Source organism: Ovis aries, chromosome 6, assembly GCF_016772045.2.
Source record: "Ovis aries strain OAR_USU_Benz2616 breed Rambouillet chromosome 6, ARS-UI_Ramb_v3.0, whole genome shotgun sequence".
In the NCBI taxonomy this organism is placed as follows: Eukaryota; Metazoa; Chordata; class Mammalia; order Artiodactyla; family Bovidae; genus Ovis; species Ovis aries.
Genome location: NC_056059.1, coordinates 40,384,676 through 40,401,773, shown reverse-complemented (window position 1 = coordinate 40,401,773; position 17,098 = coordinate 40,384,676). Strand labels below are relative to the sequence as shown.

Genomic DNA, 17,098 nt, shown 5'->3' with positions numbered 1-17,098 from the left:
AGTTTCCTTGAGAGTCACAACCCCCTTTTCTGGCATCTTAGGTCAAGATCTAAACTTGCCCTGGTTTCAATCATTTCAAGCAAAACCAGGCTTTGCTGCGGTTTGAATGTTCTCCCCTTCAGGGAAGAAAACCTTACCTTGACTTTAAAACAGCATGTTTGGGGTCTACATTTAATGTGCTTATGTTGTCAATAATATAATTTTATAAGCCGCCACTGAGTAAACTATTTTCGAAAATTCTTTATAAATCCCTCATAGGGGTAAATTTTTTTCAAGTACCTAAAACTCAGTTGCTATATTTATTTTTTCCCCAAATGCATTTCCTTTTTGTTGAATAAGACGTGTTAGTGCTTAAACTTTAAACCATTCCGAATAGCATGAAATGACAAGCGCTAAGACAAGAGTTTTGCATTGCCTTCTCCCCAAACCATTTTCCGTGCTGAGCAAAGCACCATCGAATTGTTTGTTCCCTTTTCGAATTATCTGACATAATCTGAGTCCTAAAGCCCCCATCCCACACAAACTTGGTAGATCACATTTTTGACAAGACACCTTCGCTAGGGCCGCAACGTGCCCAGCGCTGCGGGCCTGGGAAGGAGGGAAGAAACCGAGTAGGGGTCGACTCACTGAGGCTCGGGATGGGGGAGCCATTTGCATGGGAAAGAAGTGGCTCGACTTTAAACTGAGAGAGAGGGAAATGGGTTGGATAAGATCGACTCGAAGCGCTGTGAGCCGCGCGGGTGGAGGCGTGCGAGTCCAAGCGGGTCCCCTCCGCTGCCCTCCACCCTCACAGCCTCGGGCGCAGAGGCCCGGGGAGCGCAGCCTGGGAGGGTCGCCCAGGTCCTCCTCGCCCCGCCCGGCCCACGCGCAACAGCGAGGGAAGCGCGCCCCGGACGCCGGGGCAGCAGCCTCGACGTTCACAAAGAAAACGGCCTCCACGCGTCACTTCCCTGAACTCGGAAAGCGCCCCACAAGCAGCGCGTGGACCGTCATCACCCATTCTGCTATTACTTCTTCATTAGGGACTCGCCGAGACAGGGAGGCGGGGATGTCTGCGGGCAGCAGAGCGCGAAGAAAGGAGAGGAAGGAAAAGAAGCTGCTGACACGCGCAGAGACGCAGAAACTGCCAGAAAGGTGGAAAGGGGGCACTGGGGCTCAGCAGGAAGGGCCGGAGGGGGCAGCCGAGGGCCGCGGGGTTACCAAAGCGGACAGACCCGCCTTGACCGCTCCTGGTTTGGACAGCCCGCCCCAACTTCGCTTAGTCGATGGGACGCGCGGTTGGCCTCTGGAATCTCCCTGCCTCCGACACGTCCCTTGGGGCTCTCCGCCGCCGCCTCCTCCCCCGGGAAGTGGCAGGCGGGGGAAGAGTAGCTGGGAGCTGCACGCGGCCGCTATCCTGGGGCATCCTTCTTTACGTGGCCTGCGGAAGCGCCCCCGGGCGGGATCAGCCTCCCCAGACCCCATCTCCTCTCCCTCCGTCCCCAGGAGGGCGACACAAAGCCCAGGAGCAGAGGTTTCTCTCATTTGAGTACCCCCTTCCCCTCAACCCCCCTCATCGCGCCACCCCGCGGTGACAAGAGCCGGAACTGAGCCCTGAACCGACCCGCGAGAGTTTCCAACCGCAAGGTGACTCAGTTTACGGAGTCCAAGGAACAAAGTCGCGTCTCCCTTGCCCCGGGCATACTCAACTCCTCTTCCCTCATCTCCCCGCCTCCCCAGCCTCAGAGAACCAGCCTGCAAAGGGCTGCGAGTGGCGGGACGAGAGCGGGAGGAAGGGACCAAGCGCAGTAGTCAGCGGGCCCGCCCCTCCTTGGGCAGCGCCCTCCCAGAGAGTTCAAGCCTAGGATGCGCGTTGAGGAAAGCTAGTGGGGGCTGCCCCAGGCACAAGTCCCTGTACCTTGGGGTCCCTCCAGTCTAGATACAGGGGCTGCGCGATCCCGATGGGAGGGAGGGCCAAGGGGGAGAATGAGCCCATACTCACAATCTCTCGGTGTTGCGGGGGATATTCCTGGGCACACTGCGCAACGCCAGCCCGTGACAGTCCACTGTGCTCCCGGAGCAGGAGCACTGCGCCGGACACGCTTGCGGCGCCACCTCGTTCAGGATCGCGAGCACTAACCCCAGAGACAGGGAGAGCGTCTGCCAGCCGACGCCGTGCATCTTCCCCCGCCGCCTCCTAGCTCGCCGGCCCCAGGGGTTTCTCTTTAGCTCGTTCCTCTGCTCCAACCGCGCGGTGCCTGAGGCCCAGTGCCTGGCTCGAGGCTAGCTACCCAGAGTGTCCAGATAACGTGTACAAAATAATACAGAAGTAATATTCAAGGCAGTAGAGCCGACACAGGTACACGCCTCTCAGCTCCCCTCGCCCTTCTCCTCCTGCAGGGCAGGCGCTCCTTGGGCAACTTTCGGTCCAGAAGATCAATTGGCCTGGCCAAAGCTACAGGGAGACCCCAGAGCAGCGAGGATCGGATCGCGCGTCGTCTGTCTGGCAAATATCAACTTGGCTGTAAGAGACCTGAAGCTTGCAACGGCTGATGAAGATCGTCAAGATGCAGGGGCCAGTTGAGCGTGGAACTGAGGTGATCCGATTCCACCGACCCCCTCTGCAAATCCAATTCCAGTGGGGACTGTAGAAGACAGAAAGAGGAGGCTCAGTAGGAATGGTGGCCTCGATCAAAGTGGGCTCTCCGAAACTAAAAGGCGCAGGAGCCCCGCGGGCCTGGAGCGAAGCACACTGGACGACTGGACATGGCGCGCGGGGGCGCACAGGGCTGGCGCGCAGCCTGGAGGGGGCGCGGAACCGCGCTGCGGGGCTCCTGGCGTGACTCACTCACGCGGCCTCCCCCTCTGGCCTGCAGCTCCTCCGCAGCCCCAGCCGGTCCCCGTCACATGCGCTTCGCTAAAGGATGTCTGGGCAATTCCGCCTCCCGCCCGGCGTCCTTGGAGACGCTCCGCACGAGGGCCTTCCCCGAGGTCAAGCAGAAAACACAAAAGGGCAATCGAACCGCCACAGCAGGCAGGAACATCCACTAGTCACGACCACGGCAGAGGAAATCCAAGAGGCCAAGTTGAGGATGAGAGCTCCTGCTAAGACTGAGTAGGGAATGGCTGGCAGGCCGGCCAGAAAGAGTGTGGAAAGGCCAAGCTGGAGGTGTCCGCCTCCCAGGTCCTCCCGGGGTGTTCCGGAGGGCAGAGAGATGGCAGTTAGGTCGGTAGGATCTGCTAATCCGAGGAGACCCCTGGAGGCAGCTGAACTGCAGTCCTGTGTGCGTGCGTGTGTCAGCCCCTCGCGTCTCCCGGATACGCCGCGGCTCCGCAGCAGACACCTGATGGCAAAGGTGGAAGAAACAAGAGCAGCCTCCTGGAGGGGGGGCGGGGCGCAGCCCCTCGGTCTCCCCCCGACAGCCGCCCACAAGTGGGCCCTTCTTCTCAAAGTGCAGGAACTTTTCCCAGGTTTTGAATCCAGTCCCCACAGCTACGGTGGGAGTCCTCCCGCCGACGTCGCGACGCCGCCCGAATCCGGGAGCTGCACCTGACTTGGCGGCCGCAGTCTGGAGCAGCCCGTCTCCTTCCAGCACCTTCCCTTCTCCAGGTGGCTTTCCGCGCCCCTTTCTGGGGGAGGGAAGTGAGGAAGAGGGAAGGCGGCGGTAGGGAGCGGGGACTCGGTGGCTCTGTTGACTCCCGAGCTCCTGGCAAGTGTCTAAACAATAGGACGGACGCAGCACCCCTTGTCTAGCTCGGCTGCGGGAAGGTGGGTTGTTGTTGTAACTGGAGTTGTTGGCTCGGGCTGCCTGGCGCTCAGCGCAGCCGAACAAAAACCCGGCCCGCGCTTCTGGAGCTGGCCGCGGGCCCCCGGACGCTCCCTTTTCTCCTCAGCGCTCCCGCCTTGCCCGGAAAGCTCGGCAGATCCCGCCTGCGCCCGGGAGCCACGGCGCTCCCATCACTCGCCGCCGCTCCCTGCCGCCTTTTTTAACCACCGTCTGCGGCAGCAGCAGCCGCCGCCACCGCCACCAGCCTCCGCCGTCCGCGTACTCCCCAAATAAATAACCCCAAGTCAGAAGTTAAGCCGGGGCCGGCTTTATATACCCGGCGGAGCCCCCACCCCCCCCCTCGGCCCCGCCCCGCGCGGCCCGGCGCCGCCCACTGGCTGAGCGCGGGGATCCTGCACCTCGCCCGGCAGAGGTGAGGCCAGGGTTGCCAGCGCCGGGCGGAGGCGGCGGCGGGCGGCGCGTTCCCGCGCACTCCGGCTCGCCCCCTCGCTCTTACGCCCTAGCAGAAGTTTGGCGATGGAAGGAGGATTCCCCCGCTCCGAGTTCTAGAGCCCCAGAGGTAACCCAGGCTCGAAGACAGTCGTTTGCAGTGGGTGGAGGACAAGAGGGCTGCTTTGAACGCTGCTCGTAAATAGCGCAGCCGATGCCTTGCTGCAGCTTTTGCCACGCGATCCTAAGAGGAACTGCTCAGTGTTTAAAGCACTGAGAGAGAAACAGAGACATTATGATTAAAATATATATATACCGAAATAAATCTGCTTTAGCTCACAGACACACACATGTTTATTTTTGGGTGCTTAAAAGTTCAGAGTTTTTGTAAGTTGGAAAATGGTGCTTGTGAACCTTTTCGCCAGCCTTCCCCATCTCCGAGCCACCCCCTTCCGTTTAACCCTTTCTTTGTAGTCACGTACTTAACACCGTGCTCAGTTGCCGTCTTGAGTACACACTTCGCTCACAAAACTCCAAGGGCTTCAATATATCTGTGAGATTTTACTCTCTTAGAAAAGGAGGGGAAAAAATAAATCCCTAGCAACGCACGTTGTAACCAGAAGGTTTCCTTTATTTCAGGGAGTTCTGGATATTTTTTCCCCACTGTTTTGGAAGAGAATTTCCTTGTTTCGTCTTGTCTTTTTAGTGTGATGTGTGTCTGGCAACTGCTACCACTCTCCCGCTTCCCACTCCGCCCCTTCGCCGCCCTAAGCAAAAACTGTCACCATTGGTTTGAGATGACATCTGAATGAGTCGACAATTTTGCTTGAATTTAAAACGACTCACCTCCTTCTTCTTGGTCCCAGTCCACCTTAGACCGCTTACACAGGAATCTGTGCAAGCCCCCAGCCTAATGCCAATCTCACACCCTTGAATGCGAGAGGACCCATTCAATTCATTTTTCTATTTCCTTCATCTAACAGTATACCCGACACACAGGAGGTCCCCTGAAAATTCATCAATTTCTTTAACACAAGAGTATCCTTAACTTGAAATTTAGCTTTTCTCCTACTTAGGTTTTCCAAAATATCTTTGCAAAATAGCTGCCTCTACCTATGTCATTTTGCTTGCCCTGAAAAACTTAAAGCCATTTTGAGGGCATGGCCAAAGACAGGGTACCCATTAGATAGCTGAATTGGAACCCTGGATTGGTCATTTTAATGCCACAAATTCATATTCATCTGTTCGTTTAAATATTTCAAAAGCATTTAACATTCATTAACTCATTTGTCCTTCTAGATTTTAGCATAAAGGTCTGTTATGTAACTTCCTTAAGAAGGAAAAAGTAAACACCATAGTCACATTTTTTTCTGCAAGGAAAATGAGATAAAGAATAAGTATGTATCATTGATGAAGGACTCTTCTGTGCCTCCCCGCACATGACCCCCAGGGAATTTTCTTTAGTCTGTAATAGTAAATTATATGGTTGAAATATGTTTACTCCCACACTAGTTAACTTAATTCCACAACTTTGATGCCCTGTCAGCAACAAGATATGAGTATTTATGTTCACTTTCACCCACCACACAGAATCATGGCTCTGTATTTTAATTGCAAAAATGTATCTTGCATTCCAAATATTCACAAGTAATGTTATTTATATCATTGCACAATGCAAGTCATAGGTATGAGTTCAAGTTTGATTCTTTCCCTGGCTCACTTTCCATTCTGTGTAAAACCAAAAAAAGAGCCAAAAATACCACTTATAGCAACATGCCTACAGAAATATATTTTTTAATTTGATGCAAATTTGAGTAAAAAGATACATCCAGTGGATTTCATCAAGGAAAAAAGGAAGACTACAAGGAATTCCTGAGAGATATGGCATATTAATTTCTTTGTGTCATCAACTTTTTCAGGGAAAAGCGCAATTTATACATGAGTAACCAGATTTTTATTCAAAAAAATATTAGTACTATTGCAGGATATTTTTGGAGGCTAGACTACATTGCTCCCAACTGAATTCTGAACTTCTCTTTGACTCTGTTACACCTATCCTGAAGAAAGCCTTCTGTGGTGCCTCTTATTATCATATGAGGTCACCATAAGGCCTGACCTTGTTTAAACACAAGCAATGACAGATTTTCTTTTCCTGGGCTCCAAAATCACTGCAGTTAGTGACTGCAGCCATGAAATTAAAAGACACTGGCTTCTTGGAATGAAAGTTATGACAAACCTAGACAGCATATTAAAAAGCAAAGACCATTTTGTCAACAAAAATGCATATAGTCAAAGTTGTGGTTTTTCCAGTAGTCATGTACAGATATGAGAGTTGGACCATAAAGAAGGCTGAATGCTGAAGAACTGATGCTTTCAAATAGTGGTGCTGGAGAAGACTCTTGAAAGTCCCTTGGACTGCAAGGAGATCAGATCAGTCAATCCTAAAGGAAATCAACCATGAATATTTGTTGGAAGGACTAATGCTGAAGTGGAAGTTCTAATACTTTGGCCACCTGACAACTCATTGGAAAGACTGAAGGCAAAAGGAGACAGAGTGGAAGAGGATGAGATGGTTAGATAGCATTACCGACTCAGTGGACATGAGTTTAAGCAAATTTCAGGAGATAGTGAAGGACAGAGAAGCCTGGCGCGCTTCAGTCAATGAGGTTGCAGAGTCAGACATGGCTTAATGACTGAACAACAACAGCAATCCACTAAAGTCAACATTCAAGTCCCCCATTACCTTAAAAAAAAAAAAAAAACCCAGTTGCTAGCATGATTTAGAAAACAATTTAAACACTTAAACACTCATACAGTAAAAAAAAAAAAAAGACAAAAACGAAACAAAAACAAAAATAAGAAAACATCCTCTCAATTTACATTTTCTATGGAGAAAAATTTTGTGAAATTGGGATATATGGGGAAAAGGAATAATAAAGCAGAATTGATGCAAAATAAGTAAATATGAGTAAAAACAGAGTTAGATAACAGCAATAGCATTGATTGAATTCATGACACAATTCTGTGGATTTAATGGTACTATTTTCCATTTTTGCATATTGTGTTCAGGTAAATTACATATTTTTTCTCATATTTTTGTATTAGAAATGTAAATATCAAAAGTTAACAGCATGGAAATTAAGAATTAAAATTTGTTTCATGCCTCCTATGTTCCAAGCTATTTGATAGAGTTAAGAACCACAGTATAATTCTAAATGGTTGCGATTTTATTTGTGTTCAGAAAGTTTGTCTTCAGCCAGTTCTGATTACCTGGTGCAGATGAAACGAGAACTGAGTTCCCTGAACTCATACCTAAACAGGTTCTCCTATACCCAACCTAAAGAGTTCTAGAATTTCCAGGGATCAAGGAATCTATAGTTCATCAGAAGCTGTCACTCTCATCCAGGAGATACTCACATCTCTCTGCTAAATCTGTTTGCATCATCTGTTCGGAGCAGGGAAGAACTAGGATCCATAGTTACCAGTGCCCAGTTACTAAAAGTGGGCCAGCTTTTGGAGCTAGTTTAAACTCTAGCTAGTTTTGGAGCTAGTTTAAACTCTGAGATGATTATCTAGGGCAGTGGTTTTCAGAGTGTGGTCTCTGGACTAACAGCATCAGAAACACCAAGGATTATATTAATAGTTACACAGTTTTAGGCCCCACCTCAGGGTAGAGTCAGAAACTCTGGGGGTAGATACCATAAACCTGAGTTCTAACAAGCCTTCAAGTGGTTTTGATACTCACTGAAGCTGGAGAATCACCAGTCTCTAGAACTTCTCCATGACTGCATCTGAGCCACCTAAGTTTGGAAAAGCAGGCAGCAATGAATGATAGGTAGCACCTGCTGAATTGGCTTCAGTGTCTCATTCCCTGGCATTTGACAAGTGTACATTCCTGATCACCTCTAGGGGGCACCAAAATGTTTTCTTGGACAGCCCCACAGAGGTAACAAGAATTTAGGCTCATTTTCCAAAGAAATGGCCTTGAGAAATTGAAAGAGCTTGCATCTCAGCAGGCTGCTCTAATTGTTATGTCTCAGCCAGGTACAAAATTCATTACATAAGGGGTTTTTTTTTTTTTCCAGTTTAATATTGCATATATGTATGGGGATAAGAATGCTTACTTTTCATGATTACCATGAAGATAAGATGGTTTCAGTCAAACTAACAGCATAATACCCAGCATTGAGCTAGGTGCTTATTAAATAAAGGGCAGTATAATGATTTTCATCATTACTACCACTACTCAGCAGTGAACATTTCTAAAATATTTTGTATTGTTAGAATAGCTTTGATATTTCTATTAACTATTATAATGATCAAATAACTCCTAGTGCTAAGCCCTGGGAAACTCTGGGAAAGGTGTATTTTAAGAGTAGAGAAAAGATTGAGGACAAAAGAGAGAAGATGGTACCGTTAGTTTCATGATAATTATGCCCCATAATACTTTTTTTGAAGAGGTGAAGCTGGTTTTCCACTGTAATAATTTGTTACAAATTATGTTGTAATTTGGATATGTCACTGAGATTTTCTGGCCTTAGTTTTTCTCCATTATAAAAGGTTGAGATTAGACAAGTTGAACAACAAATCCTTCCCAGTTCTCAGTAGTAATGTAGCTATATTCATTAAGTAATGGTGGTTTAGTCACTAGGCCGTGTCCAACTCTTGTGACCCCATGGACTGTAGCCTGCCAGGCTCCTCTGTCCATGAGATGTGGCAGGCAAGAATACTGGAGTGGGTTGCCATTTCCTTCTCCAGGGGATCTTCCCTATCCAGGAATCGTACCTGGGTTCTCTTGCATTGCAGGCAGATTCTTTACCGACTGAGCTATAAGGGAAAGTATTATTAAATAGTATCTGGTTCTAAACACTGGGCTCATCACTTTGTGATATCTCAGTTCCTTTACTTCTCAAGACAGTTTTCTGAGTTAGAAGCTATTTTTCTCTCTCATAGATAATTACAAAAACTGGGGCTCACAGATATTTGTTCAGTTTTTAGTAACTGGCAAAGTAGCAATCAGTATTCCAGTCTGACATCAAATTCTATTTTATAAACATCAAATAAACTGTTTCTCAAATTCTGTGATTTGAATGCTTTGTGTAAAGACTTTTTCTGTATACAATTAAGACAAAAGTGTATTTAGGAAGGCGAAGATAGAATAAAGAGACATTTGAATATTTAATGTGTAAGATATTCGGGCAAGAACAACCACAAAATACAAGGTTAAAGAAATAGTTAATACTCAATGAGGCAGGTTAAAAAACACACATTAACATTTAAAAGCCGGAGGGAAAATAACAAAAATTTTAATAGTTTTACAGAGTTAAAATAAATTTACAGGAAATTAACCACTGAGAAAAAGGAAATTCAGTTGCAAAAACAGTTTTAAATTGCCTAATCTTTTGACTTACTAAATCCAAAAATGCCTCCTGGATTTTTACAGAAGAAAAACATATTTCTGTGCTATTTGGGAAAGAGGGAGCAGGAACCCCTTATAACTTCTTCAGGCTCCTTCTGCTAATTCAGAAAGGTTGACAAGGTCACAGTATCAGGCTAATATTACAAAGATATTTGCTGTGGTGGTGATAGTTGCTCAGTTGTGCCTGACTCTTTGTGATCCTTGGACTGCAGCCTGCCAGGTTCCACTGTCCATGGAATTCTCCAGGCAAGGATACTAGAATGGGTTGCCATACCCTTCTCCAGGGGATCTTGCCGACCCAGGGATCGAACTCAGTTCTTCTGCATTGCAGGCAGATTCTTTACCTTTTGAGCCACCAGGGTGGCTAGCTTAACATAAACTCCAATAAATATTTTCAAATCCCAAGGCTAAATAGTATATATTTTAGATAAAAATGAAATCTGATTAACAGAGGCAATTCATAACCACTATTAGAAATATATAGTTCAAAATGTATACCTTCTTAATGGTCAAAAAGCCATTTTCTCATACAAAATAGAGTCCCAATAATGTCTTAGACCAAGAGTTAGCAAAGTTTTTCTGTTAGGTATCTGATAGTATTTTAGGCTTTGTAGACCAAAAGGCAAAATTAGGGATGTTATGAAGACACAATGTAATAAAGAAAACAAATTTATACAACTATTTTGCTGATGTAATGAAAAATACAGCTATTGATTCTAATTTTTTTTGTAATATGGATCTACTTATAAGAATTATAGAATTCTTTGCTAGGGGATAATATTCTTTTAATTGGGGTCCAAAGTAAGTGTTTTCTATCATCAAATCAATTACTAAGTTTAATAGATAAAAATCATTTCTAGTTCACTGATGATATCAAAAGAGGTAGTGCTAGTGATAAAGAATCCACTTGCCAATGCAGGAGACACAAGAGATACAGGTTCAATCCCTGGGTTGGAAAGATCCCCTGGAGTAGGAAATGGCACCCCATTCCAGAATTCTTGCCTGGAAAATTCCATGGACAGAGGAGTCTGGCAGGCTACAGTCCACAGAGTCGCAGAGAGTTGGACATGTCTGAGTGACAGAGCATACACAGATATCAAAACGTGTGGCAAATACACTTTAACCTTAGTCCAAAGAGGTGGTTGTTCAATGGTCGAGGTCATAGATTCCTAAAGGGTTATGTTAAAATTTGAAGGGATGTGGTAAAGATAAGAGCTCTGAGCTCCAAAGTGGCTGTGTTTTGACAAGCAATAAATGTCTTTTTCAGTATTATCTACTGCTCTATTTCTTGAACTCTGAAATGCAATTCTGCAAAAGCATTTAAAGAAAATTTAAATTCATTTCATTTTAATATAAAATAAATTAGTATAAGATATGCTGCATATCCATTTCTTGCATGTGCTTATCTGTTGAACCAGATGGTCTTCATGTAGAAAATGGAGATAACAGTAAGTAACATTTATTAAGTATTTACAATGTGTAGGCATTATTCCAAGTGTTTTACTTTATTTCCTCATTTATTCCTCCTGGAAAACTATATTTAATCTTATAGAGACATAGTTAAGGGAAAAGAAGGTTGAGTAACTTGCTCATATTACTTTAAGGATGAGGAAAATGAAGCCAAGAAAGGTTAGATAACCTGCCCAAGGTCACTCAGCTAGAAAAGGGTAGAGCTAGAATTTTAACCTCAGCAGCCAGGTTCCAAAGCATTAGGCATCTCACTAATCTTATGAATCATAGGAAATTCATGATAATGAAATGCAAACTATGTATCTGAAAGAACTATATACATTGTAAAATAATGTATTATTATTATTTGCATTATGATTATTGCTTTTAATTGAAGATGGTGAATGCAAAACAACATACAAATATTTAGCAGAGAATCAGTGGAGTGAATATAATTTGATGAACGAATTCTCTTTTTAATCTTCTTTTTGTATTAACAGAATTATTTCATTTCTCTTTCTTTCCTTGGGATACACTCCCCTTAATTACATAAGACAAAAAGAACATTTTCCCCACTGAAGCAACATGGAAATTCTATAACAGATGAGACATGGATGATAGACAAGTCTGTGTAAACTTAGGAAAAACCATTATATACGGAAGAATCTCTAAGTATAAACAAAGAAGTTCAGCTGTTCAATAAATAAAATGTCACATCTGAAAATCCAGAAATATTAATTTAGATCTTTCTTACTAGTCTTTCCTTGTTGTGTAAGAAATATCAATACATAAAATTGTGTACTGTTCGTTGTGATTATGAGATAACACAACAGAAAAATATAAACAAACATATACAGTTTCCCAAGCAGTGTAATGAAAAAATTATGAAAAATAAAATATGATTATAACACTGTTTGAAAAAGTATATAAAAATCAAGTAACTTCTAAAAGCTTGTTCATGCATTCCAAATTGCTTTATTTTTTGATTAAAGTAGGCAGTATAGCTGGAGATCTATTTGAGATCTGAGTCAACACTCTGTGTGCCTGTATGTGTTCCACTTATATATTCTTCTTTGGTGTCTTTGCCAGGATCTTACTCAATTTCATTTTTCTTCTTTAACCTATCATATGTGGAAAATAAGAGATTATATATTACCTTATTTCAAAGAAGTTATGAGAATTAAATAAATTAATCCATAAAAGCACTTGGAGACTTCCTGTTCTGGAACAAGGTGCTACAGGCTCACGTATCCCCCATCTTTCCTCTAAGTACAACTAATGCCTTGGAAAGGACTCAAGAGACAATGATAAAAGGACTAGAGAACTAGGAAAAAAAATTGTAGACTAACAAGGGAGGTCAGGACCTGAGGATTGACAACACTGTGAGTTTCCTATCTCCTTTTGTCTCACATAGTGCCAAGAAAGGACAAATCCAAGAAAGACTTAATGGGAAGCCCTGCTCCATATCTAGGGTACCAGCTGGCTGAAATCTACCTGAAGCCACAGCTTCAGAGACCCCAAAGGCCAACCCAGCCCTGCTGTACTATCGAAGGCACACTAGCAGGTAAGCTGACCCAGCATCGGGGCAGCATCCTTGGAGCTCAGCTATTCCTGTCTCCTATTCCATGGCATAGGAGTCTCAGGCCCAGCATTTTCTGCCTCTCCTCCATACCATGGCAGAAGATGATCCAAGATATTACTTCAGTAGTAGGAATCGAACAGGAGACCCAGCAGCATCAGGATAGCAAAACAGGCCAAAACCACATTGCAAAGCCTATGAAAAGTAAAATGTCATTAGAACTAAAGCTCATAGAAGTAGGCCAGAAACTATAGGCTAAATCTAAACAGGCTGACTAGGAGCTAAAGAGATTTAAATAGCATCAAGAGTTTCCTAACACAGCATACACAATGTCCAGAATACAAGAAGAAAATTGCCCATCACACCCAAACCCAAGAAAACCACAAATTTGAAGGAGAAAAGGCAATCAACTGACACCAATTAGATGGTGGGGGGAGGGGGAACATCAAGACAGTTCAGATGAAACAATACTAAGAGAATTTGTCTTGACAGCCAATCTACCCTAACAGAATAGCTATAGGAAGTTCTCTAAGACAAAAGGAAACGATAGAGGGAGGAACTAGAAACATCAGAAAGGAAAAAAAAAAAAGGAAGTAAAAATATGAGTAAAGACAATATAATTTCCTTCTCTTGTGCTTTCTAAATCCTGTTTAATAGTTGAACCAAAATCACAACACTGTTATGTGATTCTCAAGGCATGTAAACATTGAAGATAATTATATCAATAAATGAGTTGATTATCATTTTCGCATCAAAGGATTATTTGATTTAGCTTAGAAAAAAATGTATATTGGGCCCTATTAACTGCTTGATATTGGTCTAGATGCCAGAGAAATAGAGATAGAAAAGACATAAATCTTTCTGTTGGAGTACTTGTTGGTTACTGGGTAGACAATGTAAAAATAGGCTTAGCAACTGCTCTGATGCATATGATGAGAAATATATATATAGTAGTGTGACAAAAACTAGAAGGTTGATGCTGTTCTGTGATACCAGGAAAGACCCAAGGAAGACAAAACAATATCTAGGGTTTGAAAGACTGAAAGGTGTTTTCTTGGTGCACTATTTGAATAATTAGAGATGTGAACAATATAAAGCCATGATCCAATGCTTTAGTCCATAAGGAAATATACTATCTCACATTACAATAAACCCACAGTCAGAATTGCCCAGGAGTTGGTAGATTGAGTAGTGTATGTTTGTTAACACAAGCCTGAAAAACTCATAGAAAACCCATAATAATAGTGTTTATTCCTTACTTATGCTTTATGTCCATACATGGGTCTGTTGTGCTTCATGTCATCTCCACTGTTTTTCCACATCATCTCCATTTCAAGAACCAGACTCACTGGGAATACTATCCCTAAAACAGTCAAGGAGGAAAAAGAAGGAGAAGATTCATCTTTTGACTCTTGAACATCTCTTACATGTGATACTCATGGCTTCTCACATTTTGTTAGCCACGTAAAGTCACTTAACTATCTTTATATATGTATATGTACATAATACTCACATAATAAATGTACATATGTATATATTAGGTTGTCCAAAAAGTTTGTTGTAAATAGCTTATGAAAAAGATCTGAATGAACTTTTTGGCCGACCCAAAATGTAGACGTTTTGAAGAATTTTTTATATACACAAGTAAAATTGGCTTTTAAAAATTTACTGGAAGAAATTGGCTTATATAGTTATGGAAGCTGGCACATTCCAAGATCTGCAGTCAGCAAGCTGAATACACAGGACAGTTGATGGTATAAATTCCAATCTGAAGGCTAGAAGATTCAAAATCCAGGATGAGCAAAAGTTTCAGTTCAAGTCTGAAGGCGGGAAAAAACAAACAATGTTCCAGCTCAAAGCAGTTAGGCAGGAGGAATTCCACTTGCTCAGGGGAGGGTAAGTCTTTTTTATTCTATTCAGGCCTTCAGCTGATTGGATGAAGCCTGTTCACACCTGGGAGGACAGCCTGTTTTATTCAGTGGATCAATTTAAATGCTAAACTCACTCAAAAGCACCCTCACAGAAATACCCAGAATAATATTTGACCAGATACCTGGGCACCTCCTGTCCCAGTTAAGTTGACACATAAAATTAATTATCACAGTTTCCCAAGTGCTTGCACTTGATGAATTCAGGTTGGTCTTGGGCATCAGAATTCTTTAAAGCTCCCACATGGTCTAATGTGCAGCCAGCCAGATTAAGAACCACTATGCAAGAAGGTGACATCCCTTATCTGAGACGGGCAGGGTGGGACTGATACTAGGATTTTCTGCTTTAAGTAAACTGTCACTTTCAATGTCCAAATTCCTGACCATTTTAGTATCAGTATTTGCTAGTTTAAATATTAAATATAGGGAGAAAAAATTATATTTCTTTCTCCAATTTTGAGTTCATGGAGAGACAAAGAAACTGGTCGTGGGGGTGAGGGAAACCTACAAACTGACAGGTCATTAGTAACAAAAAGAGCCATCTTCAGTAGTACTGTACTCAAATATTGTTTTCTTTTAGTATACTACATGATTTAACTTTGTAAGTACAGCAAGAACCAAGTGAGAAATGTGTATTCCAGAGCCAATTAAATGAGTAAACATTACCACCAACCCCACCCCTCACAGAAAAATTTGTTGTTGTTCATTTGCTAAGTCATGTGCAACTCTGTGACACCAAGGACTGCAGCACACGAGGCTTCCCAGTCCTTCACTATCTCCTGAAGTTTGCTGAAGTTCATGTCCATTGATGCTGATGCTATCCAACCATCTCATCCTCTGCCACTCTCTTCTCCTTTTGCCTTCAATCTTTCCCAGCATCAGGGTCTTTTCCAAAGAGTCAGCTCTTTGCATCAGGTGGCCAAAGTATTGGGGCTTCAACTTTAGAATTAGTCTTTCTAGTGAATATTCAGAGTTGATTTCCTTTAGGATTGAGTGGTTGGGTCTCCTTGCAGGCCGAGGAACTCTCAAGAGACTTTTCCAGCACTACAGTTTGAAAGCATCATAGAAAAATGACAGTGAAATAATTTAATTTACTGAAGAGTGGCAGTGAAATCATAATAGGAGTCTAGGGTTATTTAGACAAATTCTTATTATTTCGTTTCCCAACATGTATATGGTGTCCTTTACTTTAAGAAAATTTTCACTTGAGGATTTCAGAGATCTACTTGATAGGTCTATCTGATACATAATATATATATATTTCTTACACGGACATATTTGTGGTATATGCATATATTATTATATTTGTGCATTTTACCTCATATCTTTTTAATTTATAATGATAATTTGTCATATCTAATATTAAATTTTACACAGATACATAATATGCCAGTATAGATATTTTATTTTTCTTCAGTTCTTATATAAGGACATATATTTTTATTTGTGGTTATCAGTTAAAGCTTATTAACCCTCTCTACTCAGGTAAGGAATGTGAAAAAAAATACTCACAGCATTTAAAAACCTTAAAAAAGAACCCCTCCACTTTAATCACGTACGAGATGGATTCATAAATTGAAACCTGCTTAATTGGCAATTAAAAGCTGTAGGACAATGTTGTCTCTCTGTATTTGCAGAATTAAGTTCCAGCTGTTTTGAAAAAGCAACCAGAAGACTGCGAGAAACTGCCAAGTATCCTGGAGAGAAACTGGGAATGAAGAGCCGCATTAGCTTCTGTTATTCTAAAGTCATTGCATTACCAGCGGTAACCATAAATCCTGTAAGTGGAAAGAAAGACCACAGGTTCAGAACTTTGCCTGCTTTTCACAGGGAAAAGTAGCATACCTTTCTGGGTCTGAGATAATATTCACGATTCATTATGTTTTCCCACCAGTTTTACCATTAAATGTTTGTTTAATTTGGAGAATGCTTATTTTTATTTAGAAGCCAGTGTGGTTAGTAACACTATAGCCATTGGGAAATCTGCATTATAATGTAATAAACACTTCCCATCTCTCTATGGTATTCAACTCACTCTGCTTCTCACAGGGTAACCCACTGGCCTGATCTGGAGACATGATCCACTCAACAACAAATGGAACAGGATATGTAATCTTCTGCATGCCTGCTAGAAAGCTAGACATATCTGGTGAAGAGCATTAAGGACTATCACTTTCTGCCCTTCAGGTCACCAGGTATTCAACTCAGTCAACTTCTCACATGCAAAATATACTAGCTGCTAAGTCACTTCAGTCACGTCCGACTCTGTGCGACCCCATAGACGGCAGCCCACCAGGCTACCCATCCCTGGGATTCTCCAGGCAAGAACACCGGAGTGGGCTGCCATTTCCTTCTCCAGTGCATGAAAGTAAAAAGTGAAAGTGAAATCACTCAGTCAGGTCTGACTCTTAGCGACCCCATCGACTGCAGCCTACTAGGCTCCTCTGTCCGTGGGATTTTCCAGGCAAGAGTACTGGAGTGGGGTGAAAGTTCCATTTTGCCATGATGCCAGTTCAAAGCTGAGGCT

The 17,098-nt window shown here is 43.3% G+C and overlaps 1 protein-coding gene across 4 annotated transcripts in view; it reads right to left on the bottom strand.

Moving 5' to 3' along the window:
• Positions 1-4,053, bottom strand: part of SLIT2 (slit guidance ligand 2) — a 403,430-nt gene extending 399,377 nt beyond the window's left edge. For all 4 annotated transcript variants that reach the window (XM_060417558.1, XM_004009724.5, XM_060417559.1 and 1 more), the window contains exon 1: positions 1,982-4,053. In XM_060417558.1, coding sequence (XP_060273541.1) covers positions 1,982-2,160 — 179 coding nt within the window. In that variant the 5' untranslated portion in view covers positions 2,161-4,053. The remainder of the gene's footprint in view (positions 1-1,981) is intronic.
• Between the last annotated feature and the right edge of the window lie 13,045 nt (positions 4,054-17,098).